Source organism: Apiospora aurea (assembly GCF_038362705.1).
Source record: "Apiospora aurea strain CBS 24483 chromosome Unknown utg000010l_segment0_segment0, whole genome shotgun sequence".
Classification (NCBI taxonomy): Eukaryota; Fungi; Ascomycota; class Sordariomycetes; order Amphisphaeriales; family Apiosporaceae; genus Apiospora; species Apiospora aurea.
In genome coordinates this window covers 1412592-1434335 of record NW_027117397.1, presented here as the reverse complement: position 1 = coordinate 1434335, position 21744 = coordinate 1412592, and the positions used below count along the sequence as shown (strand labels likewise).

Sequence of the window (21744 nt, the reverse complement as noted above, 5' to 3'; positions counted from 1 at the left end):
GACAGCTCGGGGGCTACATCGGACGGTTTCGACGATTGTGTCAGTTTTGCATCCGCCTTCGATCATGTCTCGTATCTGGTTGTGCTGAAATTCGGCGAGATTCGGCGCCATGATAACATGGAAATGAATATGTTGGTCCTTAGGAGAAGAGCGGACGGACCACGATTAGAAGCATGGCTATGGCTTTATCAGTGCCCACCAGCTGGCACATCCCCATAAGCAAAGGCCTGAAACAGTCTTCTCTGGCCAGCTCCACTACTGAATTGGGTGAGCACGTGCACGTGATTGCGCTGACGGTGACCGAAACAGTGCTGAGGCAGCCAGGTCCTCTAGGTAAGCATTCTACTGTATCTATCTGCAACCAACAATGGCGTCCGACAATGTTTGTTCCATAACCGGATGCGAGAGTCTGTCATCATGTACAGTACTGGAAGTCCCACGTCTGTACATCAGGCAACAGCGCTTGGCATGTGAGCGCGAAAAATGGATGATATGGCCCGTGCCCGAATCTTTTCTTATGTGCGTGTGTGCGACACCGATTTTGCAAGTCTCCGTAGCATGGGCTCCATGTACCCCGAAAGCTTCAATGCAGCTCTTCTGGTTCGTACCTACCAGCATCGTACATCAGTCCTTTGCATCTGTTTCTGGCCATGCTACCTAAAGCGAATTCCTGCCCTGGTGGCCTCGTACCTCAATGACCATGGGCATCATGTGTGCACTCTTTCCGAATTGCCTTTCTGACATACAGAGTCTAGACTAGTCAAGCTGCGGTGCTCCATGGACACTCCAGGAACATGCCCCAAGAGTCCAGCAAGTTGCGCGAGCCGTTTTGAATAGCTAGACTCCGCCATGGCCCACAACAAGAGGCAGAAGGACAAGGATCGCAAGAGCGGCATGTCGCTGCAGAACAAGACAAAAGACCTCGGGCGGTACTGCGATGTCTTCAGCGTGCTTGCGTACTGGAAGCAGACGCACGAGCGGATGGAGACGGCGATGCACGTCCCACGCGGGCAGCGCGTGCCGGACCTCAACAGAATTGTCCGTCCCCATGTCCCGGTTACCGGTCCGTCGAGCTTCCCAGCTCCTTGGCTGACAACAGCAGTTTCGACAATCAGCCGCGTGCCATGCGAGACCGAGCCACGGCCGAGCGACACGATCGAGCGGCCAAGTCGCTTTCGGACGGCAGGATCTGGTCTTCCGACATGGCAGCCGTTGAAGCAACTATACGATTTGCCATGGCCACAGGCCGACTAGATGCATACGAACCAACCCAAAGGGGAACCGCTTAGGATCATCTACTAACTGATTTCACTAATACCAACTGCCGTGCCTCAGACTGCAGGCGCCGCTTCAGCTGCCGAGGATAGGATGCTGGACACTTGGAGAAGGGCCTTCAAGCTGGCCTGCCAGGAAATGCTACTAACACGGGATCCCGAGCAGGAACGTGCTGACGGTAATGGAGTGACAAACTGAAAATGGCACATCCAAGGGCTTTGGGTGACAAGGACGTGATTCAAGAGTGTAGTACCGTAGACTGGCGCTAGTTGCCCTTTCGGCTTCGCCGCCCGGACGTTAATAAATTATGTGTGTGTATACACTCTTTCGCAACAAGCCGATATGTGGTTTGATTGATTTGGTTGTTTACGCCCTTGAGTTTTGGACTACTTTACAGTAATGGACATCAAGTATTAGAGAAACTGGGGTTTCACTGTAACATCAACTGCATTCACTATAAGGATGTCAATTACAGGGAGGGGCAATTATGGGGTGGTGTGCGTAACATTGCTTTAACTACCCATTTAGAAGGAAAAGAATAAGAAACAAATGAAAGAGAAAATTGTTAAAGACTATGAAACCAAACGTCCAACGCAAAGGCCTATTGAGCCATGGCGGGAGGGTCGATTCCTTGCCTCCTCAACAGGTCCTGCACCGCTGAAAGTTGTTGCGCCATGTCAAACGGCGGTACAACTTCGGACGATATGGTTGAAGGAGCCGCGGAGTTTGTCTTGTCAACGCTTCCCTTATCGTTACTGTACAAACACAATACCCAATGCAGCCTATATGTATAGTGATTCGGGGTACAGCAAGCGCATGCTGCTTTCTGGGCACTCGTCAGCAATTGAGAGTATTATGAGGTGATCGGAGCTAGAATCAAGTTCTGGATGGGCACTGCCACTCCCCCAGCACCGAACTGCCAGCTTGGACGATGGCCCGTTCCGGCGCGCGACATTCACCTCGACAGACGTCGGCTTCTCTACAGCTACAGTACTGTGAAACCAGGCTCAGCGTCCGTATTTCAATCTGAGATTCTTGGCAACGAAGTAGTACGGGGTATCTGTACAGTGAACAAAGGCCAAATTCTGCCCCAACACCGGCTGTACCGCAAAAACGCCTGTTACGCGTTGTACCGCATTCCAAGGACCCTAGATTGGATACAGACGCTGAGACTGAATTTACCTTGTATAATGAAGCGCCAATGATGGCAAGAGTCGGGATCAGCACCATTCAAAACGTCTAATGCGGATTCTAGTTGACACCTGTCCTGCTTTGCCACCCACTGAGCAGCCGAATAAGTACGACATGAGATATCCAAAAACACATCTTTACTTTCAACAGCTGGACTGATACTGGCACTTTTGCGCTACTACAATGAATATAAATATGGCGGGTCAACCAGATCTCTAACCTTTCGTTTTCTATTATTCACACATCCACTCCCCAACCAAGAACTACCATACAATGGTAGGCTCGAACACCCAAACTCCGAAGCCACTTTCTGCTACAGGAGCTGGCATTAGGAAGAACGCTCCAAGAAGCGCCGGTGAAGCGGCAAAAAAGGCCCTTCAAACACGAGTAGCTCATATGGATTCTTCCACTCCGGAGAAGAAAGCTGAAAAAGCTACCGCAGAGGCAGAGCTAGATGAAATGGAGGGGGTTGAAGAGGAGAAAAACAACAAAATCGAGGACATAAAGGAGGAGGAAGATAGTCTTTTCCTTCAAGACCCTACAGAGCCGGTAAAGGAATTATCGGAAACCGCATCATCGAAGTCAGGCAATGGCGAGCCTGTAAAGCCTGAAACTAAACCGAACATTGTCGTCACTGATAATGATAACTCAAAGCCACCATCACATAAAGACCCTGAGGATGTAGCCGACTTAGCAGATGTCCTTGCCCAGCTTGGTGTAGGTAACAGCCACGTCGATGATAGCGGACTGGAGGCTGTTGGCTGGACACCAGGCGGCATGGGACATAAGCAAATCATCCTGCGGGACGGACCACCGAATGCGGCAAGATACCGTGTGATGCCACAAAACCAATTTCCTACGACTATCACCCATGACAAGAAAATGAACCTAAGAAACAACAGACCAGGCGAAGAAAAAGTAGACGGAGAGTGGGTTGTGAAGAAAGGTACCCCTCTCACTATTCAAGGCGTAGCCTGGATTTATCCCAACAACCATGATTGCCCAATCCAACTATTGAATCCTGATAACTGGCCAATCGCGAATGGGAAGAATGCCGGAACTAAGAGAAGCCCTTTCACTCTGATCAGAGTCAAGTTGGAGACCGAAACGGGGTTCATGCGGAGCTGGGAAACGAGGTCTACGGTCCGACGCATACTGGGTAACGCGAAAACGACATTGAGTAGAGACCTCATGATTGGCGAGTCCGTTTTAGTTCCAAAAACCCAGAGCATTGGACTAGCAGATGCCGCCATTATCATAGGGGCCAAGTTCTGCGAGATCCGCCATGGTGAGTGGGAGAAAAAGGAACGGCGCAGTCTTGATAGGTCTCCGTCCCCCAATCCAGAGGCCGATATAGTACACGGAAACATGGCTAAGCTGTAGAATTGAGAAATGCTATCTGTTCTTGGGTATATTTGCGATTTGGTTGTATGGGCTACTACACGGCGCGTTTTATGTCAGGCTGGTCTTGATGTCTCCTTTGTTTTATCAATATCCTCGTTTCTCCTTCGAAGATTGGATTTTTCTACGTTTCTTTATTTTCCTAGTTGAGTAGTTCTAGTCATAAGTTACCGCGAATCAAGGTTCCCATTTCGACTTCAAATCTATTGCACTTAAGTTCGTGATAAACATATGCTACCTGAAGCTACTTCCGGTCCTAGAAAACCGCAACTATACTGTAGCAGCTTGATATCCCTCTACCGGAAGATGAAGCCCCTATAGAGTACAGTCGCTGGCTCAGCGCTAAGGTCACTAATCAGAAATGGCGAGAGGCTTGCTGTAGAGATATAGCGTGTTCCCATGCTATGAGTAGAGAAAGAAACCTTCTTTTAACAATGATCATATTCTGAGGCTTAAATTTCATAAGCGCACATCCTAGAGCATCTGTAAGTTCCTGTGCGGACGAGGTTTCCGAAAGTTCAAGATCTTCATAATCAATATCCGAAAGCCCAAGCTGCCTTTTGCTGGGTTCGAGCTTTGCATCGCGGAACCACTTAGTAATCAATTCGTCGATATCGCATTCGTACTTATTGAAATCCCGACTGAAATCAGGCATAGTGGTCATAATGCCTATTATGTAGGTGCAATGTAAACCAACACCGAGGACGTAGTATGGCTCACTTTGCCGTAGCGCAGATGCCGACTATCGGTGCGGGATCTCATCCTAATGCAACAACTATTTATCCTGGGCAGACGGTGTTTATTAAACTAGTCGTACCCGTACACTACGCGAAACCACCTTTTTGTTTTTAACATGTTAAAATCTATTTTGCGCAGTTAAGCTATCGACATCATAGGTAGGTTAAAAGGCAAGTAATCCAGGCCCCTAATAACGTACCCAATACGCACAAAAACTAGGTAAATAAGAACAGCCATGCAGTCGACCATGCCCACCCCCGCTGTAGAGCCGCCCTGCTCCCGGTAGGCCGACCACTTCATGACGCCTGGCGATCCTTGCTAACGGCCTCAGCTGCCATAAGCAGTTTGCTCCGTTCGTCGGCGAGGCGCTTGCTCTCACATTTGCCAGCCATGCCGCGTGTGGCGGATCCCGTGGCCGCTCCGGCCTGGCCCAAGCACGTAAAAACCGTAAAAGGCAGGCCTGCCGGTTTTCCAAGCGCCGAAAGACCCATCTTAAAAAGGCACACGACCTTTCCGTCGACTGCGACTGCAATGTCTATACGGTTGTTTCGAAAAACAATAAATACTATGTATTTAACTCCGATCCCCAGAATCCGTCGTGGCCGCCCTCACTGGCCCACCTCGTACGTACAAGCCGGTATTGGGAAAGGGGATGCGGCTAACTGCTCCATAGGCCAATGCGTATCCGGTCCCGGAATTCTACTCCCCGAGAGTTTCCGACAGGAGCCTAGCAACACAGAGTGTACGTAGGGGATCACTCCTATCTCGTTCGCGTGGTGTAGTATAACACGTCGCAAAATTAGAGAGCAGATAATAGTGTATTTAGTGCTATCTTTTAAAAAGGAAGAAAGTAACAAAATAAAAAGAGCGTGTACTACTAAATATAAACGAATAAAACTGGTTAATAAGCAAGGGAACCCTGTCAAGGAGCTCCTGTTCCATGTAACATAATATAGATGCTTCGGTCCTGCCTGGAGTGACGTTCCCTGTGCACATTATCCAGTGCCGGATCTTGCGGACCCTCCCTGCCCGTGGTACAGTCGTTCTCTTCGAGCTGTGGGGGCTCCTGTTAGCGCACGGGCCCGTCCCCGAGGCAGGGCTACTCTACCGGGGGTTGGGTTATAAGACTGGCCCTGAGCGATTTCTCCAAGGCCTCTAGGCGCTCGCGAATGCCACGTATTTCGCCGATGGTCGAGCGTACGTTGGCGGCAAGCACGCCGGCGTCTGGCTGCTGGGCGGGCCCCGTAGGAGAGCAAGGATGTGCGCGTGGACGAAGTGCGGGAAGCATGATGCGCGTTACGGGTCTCTACAGCTTGCTTGGGATCAGTCTAGTACGAGTGTTCTAGCTGTTGCTTTGCTATGTGCACGAAAGACGCAATTTATATTATCGATATATAGCATTACAGTACATAAAGGAACAGCGACTCGTGGAGAATGGGATTAAAATAGTACTATGGAAACGATGATCCAAAAATAAACCCTAAACGCTCGTAAAGCATGCGCTGACGGTTTGGACCACCGTCAAGGTGGTGACCAACGTGACGACTGCCGCAGGCAAGACGGAGGGGGCCAACCTCGACGCAGAAGAGACGGAATTCTGAAATAGGCCATCAGGCCTTACGGCGGACTGGGGCGTGGTTGGCGTGGTTGGCGTGGTTGGCATGGTGGCTGGCGTAGGCCCCGGAGCCCCAGCGTTTATTTCCGTCCGCCGCGTGTTCGTATTCAGGGTAGCGAGGAGGGTGTTAGAGACGGACGGTGTGGCAGTCGCTGTCGACCGGGCGGCACCAGCATCGTCGGCAGGCGTACGTGATCTGCTCGTCGCCGGGGCCGCGACGGCCGGCCCGGTAGACGACGCGAGAGAAGCTGAGGAGCTCGTCGCGCTTCCCGTCAGATCAGCTGGAGTCGAAGACGACGACGTAGGCGCCTGCACGCCTCCCACCTCCTCGGACCGGTTGAAAAAGCCCCCAGGCTTCGTCTGGGAGCCTGAGCCGACAGCATGTACCGAGCCGGCGGCGTGGAGGCTGGTCGAGGTGGCGGTGATAATGGTCCGATGCGACTCGACCAGGGTGCTGGAGGACATGGTGCGGGTGACCAGGGTGGTCGTGGTTTGCAGGGATTCCGATACGCAACCAACGGTGCCAGCATTCTCCAAGTCGATCGAGGGGTCAGCTGATCCACCGCTGATGCGGGCGTGGTTGCACAACGGCTGCAGCCCGGCGCATTGCCTGCTTTTGTGTTAGTGCTACTACGCTCGTGGGGGAGGGGGTCGCATCGACCCACCATGTGACAAAGGCGTCGCCATTGGGCGCCCCGGCAGGCACAAGGAAGCTGGCAAGGTACCGACCGGGGCAAGGCAGGGGGTCGAAATAGTACGAGACGGGCAGGAAGTCCGGGTCGGCAAAGGAGAGCATGGCCTTGCAGGGCCGGCCAACAGGACCGCCGTCGAGTCTGAAGCTCGTTAGCGAAGGGCGGGCCATGCTGACAGGGGCACGCACACAACCAAGGCGACCGAGCTCCCAGCATCGAGGGCCATGGGGGGGTCCGAGAGGCACAGGTGCGGTGGACTCGCCGCCGCGGCCCATGCGGGGAGCAGCAATGCCCCAACGAGTAGCACGTTCATGGCCGAGAACGGATATGAATGGGAACGGTCTGGGCTAAGAATAGCGCTGGCTAGAGGATCGTTGGTCAGTAATCACGTAGTAAACAGGAAGGGATGGCCGGCGGTATGTATTCGCGTAGAAACGAGATGTTGGTAATAAGGACCGCCGCCTCGCCCGGATGACTCGAAACGCTATGTATATATGCGATACATACAATACTATACGTACTTTACTATATGGATAGATGGATGGTATGTACGGAAGAAAATAGAAAATAACAATCCGCATTCCTGCTGCTTTGGGCATCTCCGCCTCGCCTAATTTAGAGGCTGTTATAGCCCCCTTTTACCGTATAATAGTACGGGGTTGCCTTGGTAGTATCCGGCGCGAGGTGCTTACGAGCAGAAGCATTGCAAGTTTCGCATTTCAATCTAAGGCATTTTCGATTGCCGTAGACGTCGCCAGTCAAACTAGTCTATTATGGATAATAATTGGCTTGAAAACCTGGATCTTAGCCAGATCCCGGACTTCGACCTCCCTCCGGGGCAGGACGAGGTGTCCACTTTCGATTTTAACGTAGCCGGCGGGAGCTTTCCACTGGCAGACTATGGAACGACAAGTAGTTCGGGCGGGCAGACCGAAGATAATGTTATTAGGTTCGTGGCTTCACCGCGCCTTGGCGGAAACATCTAACAGTCCCAGACGCCTCGTCGACATCGTCTCTCGGCTAGAACGTATAGAGGCGGCCATGGCCAGGAAGGAGCAGATAGAACTACAAACACTGGATATGAGAAAAGGCTTCCAGAATCTGCTTTATTACGCGAGCGAGATAAAGAGGTCTATCGATAAGCTGCGCGAAGGCCTTAAGACGTACACGGAGGGTTTCTTGCAATTTTGGGGGGGCCGACGTGGATGCGCAGCTCGAGGCTTAGCTATGATAGATCCTGCATATACTTCCTATAGAGTACCTACTGTATTTCATAATAGTTAGAAACCGCATTTTATATTCGAGCTCTCTTGCAGCCCGTTTTATATAATATCCGTCGCCGCCTGCACGATTCGTATGTAGGACCTCCCTGCCGCATTTCCTTTCCATCCCCACAGTTGACGTAATGGAGAAGTCGTTGCCCCCGCTCCCTATCAGGGGTAAAACCCCAACCCGTGCCCCGGAGCGTTTGCCGCTGCGAGCCTTCCTCGCGGATCTGGATCAGCAGCAGTCCCTGCTAGGGAAAGTCGAGCAATTAGGACAGCAGCTGGCGGACCAACAAAGCGAGCTGGACGAGAAGGACAAGCGCATCGCCGAACTGACCTCGAAGAGCCAGGAGTACCGGACGCGGCTCCGTCAACAGAGGCAAGCCGTGGTCGACCTGGCCGATGCGATTGGCGCCGCCTTCCAGGACTACGAGCAACGCATTCGCCAGCAAAACGAGGAGCCCCAGGCGCCGGCAGACGCGCGGGTCGACGACTTCGAGAGCTGCTATGCAGAGGTCCTGCGCACTTGGGATGATGACACATCCTCCTTCGGCGACTAACCCGGTCCAAATCCGAATATCGAAAATAAACGTGGCGTAGGGGGCCGGAATGGAATATATACCCATTATGGCTGTCTACCGATAACCGACCACAGCTTTCAGCCATACTTAACAGTTCCGCCGCCTTGTTATTACTTGTTTATCTTGTATAAAAACCTTTACAATACCCCTTTTCGATCAATTCGTGGGAATATCATAATGCGTCCAGTGGAATTCGTATTGGCAGTCGCGGCCTATGCCACTGCAAAATTGTTCGTATGCCCCAAACCCCGTACACTGGCAACATTTAACAGGTTTTCTAGTGTCGGTAAAAGGATTAAGGAGCGCAATAGTCGTGGCCATGGTTATGATCGGAGCCGGGGACATGGTCGTCGGAGGCATTCTAGAGGCGACCATCGCCGGTCTGAGTATTATGGCTCTACAACGACTACTTCTATATCGCGGTCCCGCTAGGGAGGGAGAAAGGATCCATAGGCTTGATTTAGAGTGAAATGGGAGTATTAGAACAACGGCAGTCTGGTCCGTAGCGTTAGGCTAGTTTAAACTGCAGCATCATATCCTATCGTATTATATTACCGCAACTGAACGATATTCACGTTTCCAGCCTGACATACGTTGGGGTCCCGTTTAGCACCGGCAGTGGTAGTGGCTATCCGAGTCGCCTGAGAAGCCCGGGCTACTGTTGAATCAGAGGCCGGAGGCTGTCGTAGCCGGCCCGTTGCTTCGCGGAGCACCACCTATGCCTATACGCATGGCTACTCCCCACCTCAAGCCGCGGCCTTTTGCGCAAAGTAGAACTCACGAAGACTCGGTTAAAATTAGGTTTTGGTATTTCAATAATAGCTATATAAAAGGACTATGGTACTGTACTATATTAAGGACAGGCGCCTGGCCACCGGATGGTGTGCCACTGTATCTCCTGTCCGTGGCCGTCACCCTTGTCCAGCGCGCCCACATTCCGAGTGCCGCCAACGCCACGTGCCCATCCAAGCGACAGCCCCCAGCCCCAGCCGCCAACGATGCCTTTCATCACCTGCCGAGTCGTCGACCTGGACGGCGTAGGCTGCCCGGGGATGCGCGTCCTGATGCGTTGCCACCGTCTTCGCCATCACCCGAAAGGCCCCATCCGCGAACTGTCTGCCTACACCGAAGCCGATGGTACAGTTCAGCGCTGGGATGCTTGCGACGAGCCAACACGCCCGTCGGAGCGAATCGACGCCCGCGAGTATTCCCTCCTTTGTGCCACCTTCTTGGTTGGGACGTACACGGGCCAGCATGCCACGCCGTGGGTCGCAGTCCAGGCGCAGCTCATTCCGGACGGCTCGCAGCAGCACTTGATTACCCTGCATATCGGGCCGACGGGCGCCATTTACAGCGTAAAGTATACGAAATCGGAACCGGATCCTGGCAGCGATGATGATGTACCGAAAAGCTCCATCGAACACCGTTTCGAGGCAATACCGCCGCCGTCGTACCCTGGTCCGCCCACGACCCCGGTCGTCCAGCCCCGCGATCCCCAAGGCCCCCTGTCCTCGCTTGCCCTGCCCCCGCTAATCAACCCAATCAGCGAGCCCTACAGATCAGCAGATCTCCCTGCAGCCACTGCCACGTCCGATTCGGGCTGCCGGAAAAGAAAGGTGAGGTTCGAGGACGAAGCCGAGGTGGAAAGGGAACATCCCAGAAAGAAGCGGAGGCTCGCCTAAACGACCACGGGCGTGTTTCTAGTACTTGTACCGCGGCGGGCCGCACGTTTATGTCTATTAAGTCGTATATTAAGCGTAAAGCGCTAATACAGAGAGCTTTATTAATACTCTATTCCAGTCTTGTATTCTTATCCAGCGCAATACCTTTTGTATATGCCTAAGAATACGGTAGCGTAGTTATTCTTAGAACTCTGCGAAGGCGGTTTGCTATAATACGGAGACTGGAATGTAGGCGCTGTTAATGTTATTACTATAATTCCGGGCCGCCGGGCTGTGCTTAATTATGCCTTCTCTAGCGGTCGTTAATCCACCACGGGTAGCAAACGAGTCAAGTATAGCTTATAACGCCGCGGGCCCAGTGGCGCCTATCGGACCCGTATAAATTTTCGCATCTCGCCCAGCCTATATTGACATCGTCGCACGGAGGAGGTGCTAAGAACGGCTGACCAAAGTCTACGGAAAAGATGGAAGAGAACTGGTGCTCCGAGGCCGATCCAGCCAAGCGCAGAAGGATTCAGAATAAACTTAACCAAAGGAACCGCCGAACGCGTATTCACAGGCGCAGGGTTGCCGATGCCTCCAAGCCCAGCGAGCCGGGGCGGCGGGAGGCAGATACCCCAAAGGGAACACCGCCAGGTAAGTTCGCAGTTGGCCATGTGGACGTGGTGCCGGCCCTCGGTGCACACTGACGGTGTGTCTTGCAATAGGGACCGAGGGCGGAAACTTGGACCTGGCCACGACGACTGAGGGGCCGGCACCGTGGGGAGCGCCTCTCTCCACGCCTCCCTCCACGTCTCCCTCCACCTTTCTCTCTGAAACCCTCCCGCACAGAGAGATCCGACTAGACCACACATGGCCGCATGCGCCGTTCCCATCATGGGAAGAGGTCTTCGGAGCGAACGGGTCCGTCGCGGACAGCGGCTGCCGGCAAACAACCACCATGCCGCATGGGCCTGCGGCGGACTGGGACGCCCCCGACTGCCCTCAGGCGGAACGGACGCAGCCTGTCGCCACATGCCCGTCCCTTAATACTGCTGTAGCGCAGGACTGGGAAGCGGTTCATCCACCTTGCGAGCCGTATGGGTTGGACCCGTGTCTTGTGCCCTCTCCTGGGGGTCCGGGCCTTGCCTCTCCAGGGGAGGACGGACTCGAGCTTGTTCCAGCCGCGCTGGGCACAACGAGTCTGACTGCCCCGAACGGCCATAACTCGCAGTTTTGGCACGAGTGTCTCGGCTGGCCGACGATGGGAGCTGGCGGATCTGGCCCTGTCGACCCAACCCGTCCGCCGGGGGACGACTGCATGGACTTTTCTTGCGGTGTAGACCGGCCGTATGCGGATATAGGGTTGGGCTGGGAAACGGACCCTTCTATCTTTTAATACGGGCCGTTTCTCCGCTCCGTTCCGACTTTCCTTTAGCAATCGTATCTAGTAATATCGGGCTTTTGTTTTTAGTATAGTGGTAACTTAACAGCCCAAGTGATTGATAAACGCTCCATTTAACCTCGCAGCTATCCGGCCAGGTAACGCTCCAACGTACAAGATTCTGCCGGCTGGGCTCAGACAAGCAAGCTGCATAGGAGGATTGACTGACACAGGGTCTACAACATGATCCCACGGTCCTGATCGATCGTTGCGCAATCTCGGGCGGCGGTCAAGCCAGGGCGGGGACAGGACTGCCTTCCAACCAAAAGAATGCAGAGGAGGCAAGACCTCGTTATCACCTTAGATCCAACGTGCAAGTTGCGGTAGAGCAACCTCAATCAAGATCGGATAGGGCTCTACTTTTAGTTATCCAAGACCAGGGATGTACACTAAGTTATCTCCGCGGCAGCTAGAAGCGGTCGAATGGCGGGGCGAGAATCGACCCGACGGAGCGGTAGACTCCACTTACACACATTCGCGCTTGTCTAAAACGGCTTGAGTCGCCGTCTTTTGTTATTGCCGTGGGCCGGTTCGCAATAGACACAATGGAACATAACGCCGAGCCGTATGATAGTATCACGCGTTAGTGTCATCTAAAATTGCGTTTACGTAGTACTGCTAGCGGGCAAGACGCACTAGCCCCGGGGCTGCGTGCTGGAGGGAGCGATGGATCAGCGCAAAGAACGCCTATCCCCCAACGGCGACAATTGCGTTTCCCTACTGGTCTGCCCCTCTGCTACGGCTCGCGACCATGGGAACGTCCCACTCCTGCACATAACGACGTAGTAACCTTCGATGCCTACCGTTGGGGCCTGGGTCGAGGATCTCTGCTCCTTATTAGCTGCGTAGATCGAATCGGGAGTGCTTCCTGATTGGGCCAAGGCATACCAAGTCAAATTCCTGTGGTTGACCTCAATGCGGGGATGTGGGCTTTCTGTCGCCCGGATGGCCATGCGCTAGCACGCATATCGATACCCCTGGGACGGTCTAGTTTGCCTGGTCGGGATTTCTATTGGCTACCGAGCCATCGGGAAGACATATAATTGGCTACTATGCTGCGCGGTCAACCCATGTATGGAGTCATGTCGTGACACCATCCCAGTACTACCTATCTTATCCCTCCCCCACCGAGATTATTTGCCCATAGCTCCAAAAAGAAAGAAAAAAGAAAAGGGATAAAAAAAGCATCCTCAAAGGGGATGTGCCGGCCTGCCCTGCGGGAAGGGCAGCTGTAAGACGTCAGAATCGATATATAAGTAGGCAACGGTGATCGAGCTGGTGTGCCCGCGGGCACCTCCCGGCTCTGCGTATCGCGAGACATACTCGAACTTTCTAGAGCCAGGCCCTGCCCGACCACTGCGTTTTGAAATGGGTTCGCTTGGCCCCTTCTTAAAGGGGCTCAAGATGCAGTACCCTCCCACAGAACCGTCCCAGCAACTGCCACCAATTCTGTCGCAACAGAATCCGAGTCCTACGCCCACCGAGCCCTCAGGCCCCACACGGACTCAGGCACTGCGAAATCGTGCCGCCACTGCGCGAATGGCGCGCCCTATGCAGTCGAATGGTTCTCGGATTTACGGCACGAAGACGGAGAATTAGTCGTCACCGCTCATTGGAAACCATCGACAGTCCCTCTACACTACGTTATAGAGGGCATGGGCATTTATAAGCATTTGGTCATCAATTAATTCGGAGAAGACGTGTGGGAAAGTGTGAAGCAGCGTTCACAGGCGAAGGACACTTTCAACAACGAGAGACCGAAACGCCGTCAGCGATGAGGACGGAACATCAGAAAGGCCAGGAACAGGGGTCATGGTCTAGATTCGGAGTGTATTATTTAGTATTTCATCCTATCCTTTCATGCTTTCGCACCCCAAGTTAATGAGTGAGTCTCGCCGACTTTACATACGGTAGTAACATCCGTCGCCATTCTCTCTCGTGGTACAGACATCGCGAGTGACTGCCCCACGTATGGCGCAATGGCGGTAGGAGTGACGGCTTGGGGCAGGCCTGGGGCAACGTTCAACTTCCAGCTCGTGGATGCACATAGTTGGTCCATTTATATCCCCCACCGACCCATGGGGGTGTGGGACTCCTCGAGCGATCGCTTAGGATCGGAGACGAGGGTGTCAGTAACAAGTTAGCAACCAAGCAAATCCGGTCGGGGTTACAGGCCAGGACTAGATAGAGATCTACAATCATTACAAAAACCTTTATTCATTTGTATTACTGTTACTGTAAGCACATACTGCACTGCAATGCACTACTATACCGTAGATTTGTATTCGACTAAGCCTTCGCGATCCAGACCACGAGCATGCACTCCGAAATTGCTAATAGGGATATTCACAACAGGGGCATCAGCACTACGCAACCTAAATATGGAATTGGTTGCGTAGGTTCCACTGTTTTTATGCTATCTGTCTATACCGGATTCGAGGTCTTTAGTGCCCAGATTGTATTCTCGGCGACCTGTCATCATTCAAGGCTCGCCTGCGTCGAATCGCCCCGGCCAAACTAGTGAAACGGAGTAAGGCCCATAGTAATAAGCGACAGCACTGCCGTGACTGTTCTCCGCTTATATATATACAACCCCGTCACGCAGCGTTATCAACCTAGCTTGCGGGGTGGCATTCCAACAAGGAAAGCTTCCTTATGGTCTGACGAGCACTAAATACCAAGAGATATTATTTTTCTAAGCATCGGCTACCCGTGAAATCCTGAAATGGACCCAAAACATGCCACTCTTTCGGAAACGACAAGCTTGCGAGTCTGGCCTCCAGCTCATCCAGCTACGTCATGGCAGGACGGTACGAAGGCTGACTTGAGAGACAACCGCAACCCTCTCCTTTCTTCGCAGGATTTTCGTAAGTACCATGACAAGGTAGTGCGGAAGGAAATGGAAGGCATGGATCCGCTATGGCGGAAAGATATGGAAGATGCGTTCTTCGATGGTAATTTAAGCCACCCAAAGAATGACTCCTGAAACGTATGCAGAGGCGACCGCTAACCTGGACACGAGCAATCCTCCTCGTGCCGATGATAGGACGGCGGAAGTTCAAGTTGAAAGGTACTTTATATGGACGTAATATGTTGATCAGCGAGTACTTGTGGTTAAGCCACTGGAGCCTCTTCCCCCGGGGCCCGGAGAGATTGTTCCCATGGGCGCTCCTCGCCTGGCCCACCCCAAGTATCGAACAAGAAAGCAGGTTTCAAGCCATTTCCAAGTGTTAAAAGGATTTTTCAAAACACAGCCGCTCTGTTAGTAGCCTTTGCCACCAACCGCGGAAAGGTGGCCAACTCCTTCCTATTCGTAACTGACGGCGTGGGACAGTTCATTTTTTCTTCCCACAGAAGAGCCAAGCGGAGGACGAGGAACGAAGCCCATGGAGTGATCCGGAAGAGCAGACCGAGGCGCTTCAGGAGAGCCCCGTCCTTACCGCACTAGCAGAAAGACGTCTGCCGGAGGTGCAACCGAACTACGACTACTTTGCTCATCTTCTCGGAGCCGACTCCGAAGTCTTCCTGCGGCCAAAAACGTGTCATATATACCTTTCTACAGATGAAGATTTCGAGGTGGCCGCCACAGCGGACGGCACGTGTCTGTATGACGATGCCTACGCCCCTGGCGGCACCCTTCTCGGATGTCAAGACAACTTTTCGCAGCCAGGGGAGAACAGCAATACGGGCACCGGGCATGATGTGCACCGCAGTGTTAGTGTTCGGGACCAGCCTCGGACCTACGTGCGCCACACCTACTCTTGGTCGCTCACTCAGTCCGAGTCCCGTTCCGTAGGGGACATCGCGTCCAAGTGGCGCCACAGGTTCCCTGTTTTGCGAGACAAGCTCCTGTCGGCGCTCGGCGAGACGCATCCCCCTCACGAGAGACCAGCGCGCTGCGTCATGGGGCCCTGCGACATCATCCACATGGAGGTCGTGCTGGATCTGCCGAAAAGCAGCCAGTTTCCCACCGGCACCCATCTGGATGCGAGAGTCGAGTTCAGCATCGACCGCCCCGAGCTTGGCGACCACCTGTGGTGCTCCTCAACCTCCGTTGCCAAGCCTTGGGAGCTGCGTCTCGACGCATCGGAGCCTCCCGTCTGGGATCGCACAAGTGCATGCTGCCCTTTGCGCCGCGGCGGCGCTCCCGACGTAATCGTGATCGACTTCCCCGCGTCGAGCTGGGGCAGTACGCTGTACCGGCTCGCCAAGTACGCCGAGGCGGAGCGAGAGGAGGGCAGGGAGACGACAGAGGGACGTGGCGAGAAAGGCTCGGGATCCCCCGCACCGTGCGATATGCTACAGCAGGTGGCCATGTACCAAGAGATCTGGTCGGCACCGAGCGAGGGCTCGGGCAAGAAGACTTGGACGCGCCGCGCCGTGCTGCTCTGGACTTTTTTACTGCCAGAGCCAAGGGCAAAGGCGGCGACGCCGGAGACGGTCGGTCCAGGAAGCAGCCCAGGGTGCCAGCTGCCACAAATTGGCGCTTTCTATCCAAGCTGGATTCCATGTCGCAGTACCACCTGCAACGGGCCTATCTCCCTGCTGCTGTTGTCCCCTATGACGACACCAGAGTGCCGGACCAGGGCGGTCAGTATCCCCCGGGGTCCTTGATGGCGGATGGAAACTTCGGCAGTTTCCATCACGGCGGAAATGTGGCCCTTTCAGATCAACTACAGGAGCAGCATGCATACCTGCCCAACGGGAACACGACCGATGATGGATGCTTGAGTGGCCTGTCTGCACCGCAGGTTGCTGCGTACCCCCCTTTTACTATCCCAAGAGCTTCGACGGCGCTACCCTTGAAGGCATGAATGGGCTGCAGCCGCCCCTCGGCTATGGGTTTCTCGATCAGGAAAGGTATCCTGCCACCGCGTCGATTTCCCCATTCTCGCCGCCCAGTTACCTCGGCCATCCTATGTCCACCGGAACATACTAAAAACGTGACAATACCTCGACCACGCAATGTCTGCGCCGCTTTGGTGTTGTAGAGTGGCGGAACATTCGACAAGAGGTGCGACAGGAGCGAAACCTCGCCACGGCCCCAATCGCTCCGCCATCAGAAGATGAACAGGGTAGAGTAACAGGGGACGCGAACGCCACGGACGAGAAGGAGAGCTTCCGGAACACGAGACACACTCACACGCTCTCCATCGTCCAGACCCAAGTGCCGTATACCAAGAGGACGTCGTTGCCAGAGCGGCGAGGCGTGGCAGACTACGGCTACATAAAGGATTGTCGCCATCCGCCCCTTCTTTCCATTCTTTCCCTCTTTTTCCTCCCAAACCCCCCCCCTCTGCTTTTCTCGCCAGACTATATCCGTACTCTCCGTCGCAGTGTACTATCAACCGCACCAAGATCCGGCTTTTGCCATGGGCAATCTTTCCATTCCCCTCGCGCCGGACTCTTCCAGCACTCACAGTTTCGAGGGGCTGGCTCCGAGTGATTCTGCTCTTTTGGACCTCGACCTCGACCTCTGTCCTTAAGACCTGTCGCCCGACAACATTGCGGACTTGTTTGATGCTCGACCTTGCTCGCCACAACCCAGAGCTAGCAGCCTCGCCCGCTTAACCACTAACTTCCCCGAGGTTATTGATTTGACGATGTCGGATGACGTATTAAGCGGTGATCTTGCGCCGCTTTAGCCCTTCAGCCGGCCAAGCGAAAGAAACGACGCAAAATGCCCGCTGGCTACCGTGCCAGGAGGCAGCGCAGCAACGAAGCGCCTAAGCATGAGTTCAAGGCTGTGCTTCGCGTTTCGGGTGTTGGAATACGCCGAAAAGACGATTTAGAGCCAGACGCGCATCAATTCTACTACAGAGAAAGTGAATGGCGAAAGGATGGTAGTGCCGTGGTAGATCGTATTGTAGGCGAAGTGGTTTGGATTTCTGTCCAGGACAAGAACCGGTTGCCGTTCGAGCTTCACGGCGAGGGTTCATATTTGCTGGTGGGTTATAACCCAGTCACCTGCCAAAAGCTGTCTATCAGTAGAAGCGATGCAGACGAAGGGATTTCTAATCCGAAAAGGCAGATTCAAGGAACGTGGAGTTCAGATTAAACACCTCAAGCCTAGCCTTTTTCTTAGTTAACCTATTAACTTACTTATGTAATATCGGGATAATAAAGAACTCTGCCCCTTATTAGAATACATTTTATCTAATCCAGTACGACTTTACATCTATCCACCGGTACCTAATAAGGGATTATTCCCCGACTAGTCTGCCTCCTCGAAGATGCTTTAATACTGGACACAGCCGATGCGGCGCAGACACCTTGCACCGAGACCACCGATATCCAGAGCCCCCAGTTCCCTTAGCGCTGGACCCGGTGGGAGACGCCGGTGGAGATGTTGTTCCTCAAATCGCGGTCGCTGACAAAGACGACTCGAACACGCCAGTCCCATTCAGGCAGTTGTACAGCTGTACACGTGCTCCACAGCCTCCACAACCTCCACAGACTCTACAGCCACGACCTCCGCAGCCACAGAGTTCGTTGACGCCAGAATGTTATCGGCGGTGTAGCATCACACACTTGCTGCATGCGGCATAGTTTCCAGTATGGAGTTTATGGTGGACCGCGTCAGCTGCCGAATCTGGGGACTAGAGACAATGCACGCTTAGGCCACCTGGCGTCCAACAACCCCGCCATTAGGCAACCCTCCGATACCTACTATGAGCCTTACAAAGCTTACAGATGATACCCTTCTACTTTCCTTGACAGCATAGGTTGAGGTCAGCTATGAGTCGAGACTCCTCGTCCCTGCAGATGAAGACTGGGTGTTTCACTGGGAGCCACCGTCTTCGGCTAGTTACACATTCTCCTTCGTCCAAGGTATCTTTCACGATCGCAAAAGGCGCCGAGGACGACTCATCATCCCAACACACATCGCAACTCGAGATCAGTATGATACTGGGTCCTCATCGCCAGTATCCCGATTACAGTGGCAGCGATTAAAGAACCATGTCATAAATCTCAACAAGCATAGTGGAATTGATAAGCCGTATACGGTGCTCTACGTCGCACGTTATAGCAGAAGCGTGCATAGCGTAGTTATGGACGCTGTAGCGTAGGCTCAGAATGGAAGGTATTACTGATCCATTACAGGAGAAATGGACTTACAGTTATATTGACGTAGCTAGGCTGGACCAGCTTCCTGAATTGGCTGAGCCCGTGCCAGTGCCACTCAGTGAAGGCGAAAAACGGGTGTTATAGGCTGACGCGCAATGATTGCGAGGAATTACATATCTACAGCAGTCCTCTGGCTCGCTGCAACGAGACCACCAAGCAGATCTACAGAGGCCAGCGACTTGTCTGGCCCCAGAGCCCACTGTTTTCGACATCGACAACACCTTTACAGCCTTGCTAATAATAGAAAAGCACACCCAGCGCGTGTCGACCTCACTCGAGTACGGTATAAAAAGGAACGATGCCTACGTATCAAGTTCGTGACCAACAGTTCTCCCACCATGTCGACGCGCAACCACTCCTCCTTCTGAGGCCGGCCTTACTATGTTCTAGTTGGCTCGCAAGTGCCTCCTGCCTTCCGATAAAGATGGCATTGGGAGCGTTCGCCACGGTCCTGGACAACCGCGGCTACTCATTCGTCTCGTGCAATTTCGCGACGTGATGGATGTTTCTGGTAGCTATGACTCCCTCAAGTGATAATGAGCAACATCCCTGGTCTTGGTCCGCAAAGAAATAAGCGTGCGTGATAGACTAGTAAGGTAATGCCTCTGCAATATGTGAATTTAATGCTTGCAATAATCGCCAAAGTAAAGAGTATAAAGTACACAGTTGATCGTTACAGTGGCCTTGTAGCTTTGTTGGTGTAGTTATTGGTGCCTTCTTCCAAATTTAGCACTATGTGAAATGATACCCTATACGAAAATTGAAGCAGTGCCTCAGTCGCCACACCCCCAAGTACTCCATAAGACGATTATCCTCATAGTACTTAATTTTGAAATTGGGATCATCGTAGATCGCCTCGTACCACTCTGGTATGAAATGAACAAATGGTTCAGGCCAGTCTTTCCACATTATTAGAACTTTACTATAATGTTTAATAATATCAGATTTCGATAGGGTTATAATCAAAGACCTCAAGGCTTCATTAAATGGCTTGTGCTGGTGGTAATTTTCGTTATTATCGAAAGTGATGTCGTATTCCGGGTATTTCCTTTGGAGATGAATTAACGGAAATATGTCTGTGTCCTTACGATTTCTAGCCTGCAACTTAATCCGCAGCTTTCGAATCAAGTGGTTAACAGCTAGTGAACTTTCGGAATAGCGCAGGATCCGTGGAAAGTTTATTTGATGAGCGTTGTTGTTGAGATATTCTTTCACTATAGGCTTAACCTCTTTGCTTGCTTGTTTAGACGTTAGTAGCAGACCGAATATGCCTTTATAGTACTTAATTCTGTTGTTTATACGCGGAGAAATCCATATTAGATTAAGAATATTCTGCTCAGGCTGAACAAGGTATTCGTAAACCATATATCGAATCTCTATCGGCTATTTAGTATTGGTATGGAATAAGCGGGAGCTTCTTACCTAATGGTAAAGAAAAAAGCGAGTGATGGTCTGTACCCTCAGCTCGAGCAGTAGATTGCTTCTCCCTCGACGTATTCAAACTGGCCATCTCGTTGTTTGTACGTTGGGGTTAAAGGAGGAAATGGGAAGTTATAGGGACAGCGAGGGGTGGGGGACTGGCAGATGCGTTATTTTGAAGTCTAGGGGGACACTAGCTATTCTTAACTTCCTCTTCCGAAAGCGATCTGTGATCTTGTGGTCTACGGTTTAAGGTATACGGCTGCCCTGGTGAGTCTTTAGTACTTAAACTATAGAAAGCCTTTAGTTTTACAATTAGCAAACCGATTATTACTTTTCTCTTTTACGTATTTGCTTAAGAAATTGTAATTCAAATCTTAAAATTAATATTAAAAAATAAGCTACCAGCGGCTGAGTAATAGAAGTTTCTAGCATATATGTTCGTTACAGTACCAGTGACATAGAAAATGCAGGGACTATAGTACGCATTGCGGTCAGCAGCTCGGCCAGGAACGGTTTAGTCGGGTGCTGTCGAAGTGAGGTCATCGACGACAGCCAGTCCCATGCTCGAGACCTGTGCCGTTACTCTGGACTCGAGAGAGGAGCAGAACCCGTATACCGGAGAGCTGGCCGCTATAGCAGACGTGCTACACTCACTATCAAAGCTTCGGTACCGGAATATCCTGCTGTTTACGAGGAACAGGGCAGCGGCACTCACGCTGGGGAAACCACGCCAACAGTCCGGACAGCGACATATCTGTCGGACCTATCAAGCCATCGCGGACCTCAAAAGGGCAGGAAACAACATAACGATCGCCTGGCTGCCGACAAGTGAGGAAGACAGGCTCATGAACCGCCCGAAGAAGGAAGCGAAGAAGACGACACGGCTGGGTACTGAACCAGGGACCAGAATTCCGGGAGCCAGATCGACAACACTGAACCTTGCATGGGCCAAACGGAGCGCCCCAACCAACCTGCCGGAACGTGTCGGGAAACACTCCAAGCGCGTCGACACAGCTCTACCAGGGAAACATACGAAGCAGCTATACGATGGACTTTCGTGGAAAGAAGCCAGCGTTCTTGCCAGCTCCGAACAGGGAAATCGAGGTTGAATGAATACCTCTATCAGACCAAAGCGACACCGACCGACCAGTGCAACTGCGGATGCGCGAGAGAGACGGTGGAGCACTTCCTCTTCCGATGCAGCAAATGGACAGCATACCGACGAGAGATGCTGCAGTGTACAGACACCCACAGGAGCAACTTGTCCTTTTACTTGGGCGGAAAGTCGCCTTCGGACGGCAGGTTCTGGTCTCCCAATATGGAGGTCGTTC

At 52.7% G+C, this 21744-nt stretch overlaps 10 protein-coding genes across 10 annotated transcripts; 8 read left to right on the top strand and 2 right to left on the bottom strand.

Annotated features, from left to right (window-relative positions):
- Nucleotides 1-849: 849 nt before the first annotated feature.
- PG986_014485 (C2H2 finger domain-containing protein) lies at nucleotides 850-1692 on the top strand (the record flags this gene model as incomplete). The annotated part of the gene is made up of 2 exons (XM_066850707.1): nucleotides 850-1063; nucleotides 1673-1692. The coding sequence occupies 2 exons, from the start codon at nucleotides 850-852 to the stop codon at nucleotides 1690-1692; spliced, it is 234 nt and encodes a 77-aa protein (XP_066692945.1).
- A 1047-nt stretch (nucleotides 1693-2739) lies between these two features.
- PG986_014484 (uncharacterized protein) lies at nucleotides 2740-3849 on the top strand (the record flags this gene model as incomplete). The annotated part of the gene is made up of 1 exon (XM_066850706.1): nucleotides 2740-3849. The coding sequence occupies one exon, from the start codon at nucleotides 2740-2742 to the stop codon at nucleotides 3847-3849; it is 1110 nt and encodes a 369-aa protein (XP_066692944.1).
- Nucleotides 3850-4840: 991 nt separating this feature from the next.
- On the top strand, nucleotides 4841-5764 carry PG986_014483 (uncharacterized protein; the record flags this gene model as incomplete). The annotated part of the gene is made up of 5 exons (XM_066850705.1): nucleotides 4841-4887; nucleotides 4937-5052; nucleotides 5196-5228; nucleotides 5279-5347; nucleotides 5562-5764. 5 exons carry the CDS (start codon nucleotides 4841-4843, stop codon nucleotides 5762-5764), a joined length of 468 nt encoding a protein of 155 aa, XP_066692943.1.
- Nucleotides 5765-6085: 321 nt separating this feature from the next.
- Nucleotides 6086-6685, bottom strand: PG986_014482 (uncharacterized protein; the record flags this gene model as incomplete). Its single annotated transcript, XM_066850704.1, has 1 exon — nucleotides 6086-6685. The coding sequence occupies one exon, from the start codon at nucleotides 6683-6685 to the stop codon at nucleotides 6086-6088; it is 600 nt and encodes a 199-aa protein (XP_066692942.1).
- An 85-nt stretch (nucleotides 6686-6770) lies between these two features.
- Nucleotides 6771-7225, bottom strand: PG986_014481 (uncharacterized protein; the record flags this gene model as incomplete). The annotated part of the gene is made up of 2 exons (XM_066850703.1): nucleotides 6771-7053; nucleotides 7101-7225. 2 exons carry the CDS (start codon nucleotides 7223-7225, stop codon nucleotides 6771-6773), a joined length of 408 nt encoding a protein of 135 aa, XP_066692941.1.
- A 1092-nt stretch (nucleotides 7226-8317) lies between these two features.
- Nucleotides 8318-8737, top strand: PG986_014480 (uncharacterized protein; the record flags this gene model as incomplete). The annotated part of the gene is made up of 1 exon (XM_066850702.1): nucleotides 8318-8737. The coding sequence occupies one exon, from the start codon at nucleotides 8318-8320 to the stop codon at nucleotides 8735-8737; it is 420 nt and encodes a 139-aa protein (XP_066692940.1).
- Nucleotides 8738-9756: 1019 nt separating this feature from the next.
- On the top strand, nucleotides 9757-10440 carry PG986_014479 (uncharacterized protein; the record flags this gene model as incomplete). Its single annotated transcript, XM_066850701.1, has 1 exon — nucleotides 9757-10440. The coding sequence occupies one exon, from the start codon at nucleotides 9757-9759 to the stop codon at nucleotides 10438-10440; it is 684 nt and encodes a 227-aa protein (XP_066692939.1).
- Nucleotides 10441-10904: 464 nt separating this feature from the next.
- PG986_014478 (uncharacterized protein) lies at nucleotides 10905-11818 on the top strand (the record flags this gene model as incomplete). The annotated part of the gene is made up of 2 exons (XM_066850700.1): nucleotides 10905-11076; nucleotides 11148-11818. 2 exons carry the CDS (start codon nucleotides 10905-10907, stop codon nucleotides 11816-11818), a joined length of 843 nt encoding a protein of 280 aa, XP_066692938.1.
- Nucleotides 11819-14588: 2770 nt separating this feature from the next.
- On the top strand, nucleotides 14589-16677 carry PG986_014477 (conidiophore development regulator abaA; the record flags this gene model as incomplete). Its single annotated transcript, XM_066850699.1, has 3 exons — nucleotides 14589-14817; nucleotides 15198-16303; nucleotides 16363-16677. 3 exons carry the CDS (start codon nucleotides 14589-14591, stop codon nucleotides 16675-16677), a joined length of 1650 nt encoding a protein of 549 aa, XP_066692937.1.
- An 866-nt stretch (nucleotides 16678-17543) lies between these two features.
- Nucleotides 17544-18179, top strand: PG986_014476 (uncharacterized protein; the record flags this gene model as incomplete). Its single annotated transcript, XM_066850698.1, has 2 exons — nucleotides 17544-17796; nucleotides 18118-18179. The coding sequence occupies 2 exons, from the start codon at nucleotides 17544-17546 to the stop codon at nucleotides 18177-18179; spliced, it is 315 nt and encodes a 104-aa protein (XP_066692936.1).
- Nucleotides 18180-21744: the final 3565 nt, after the last annotated feature.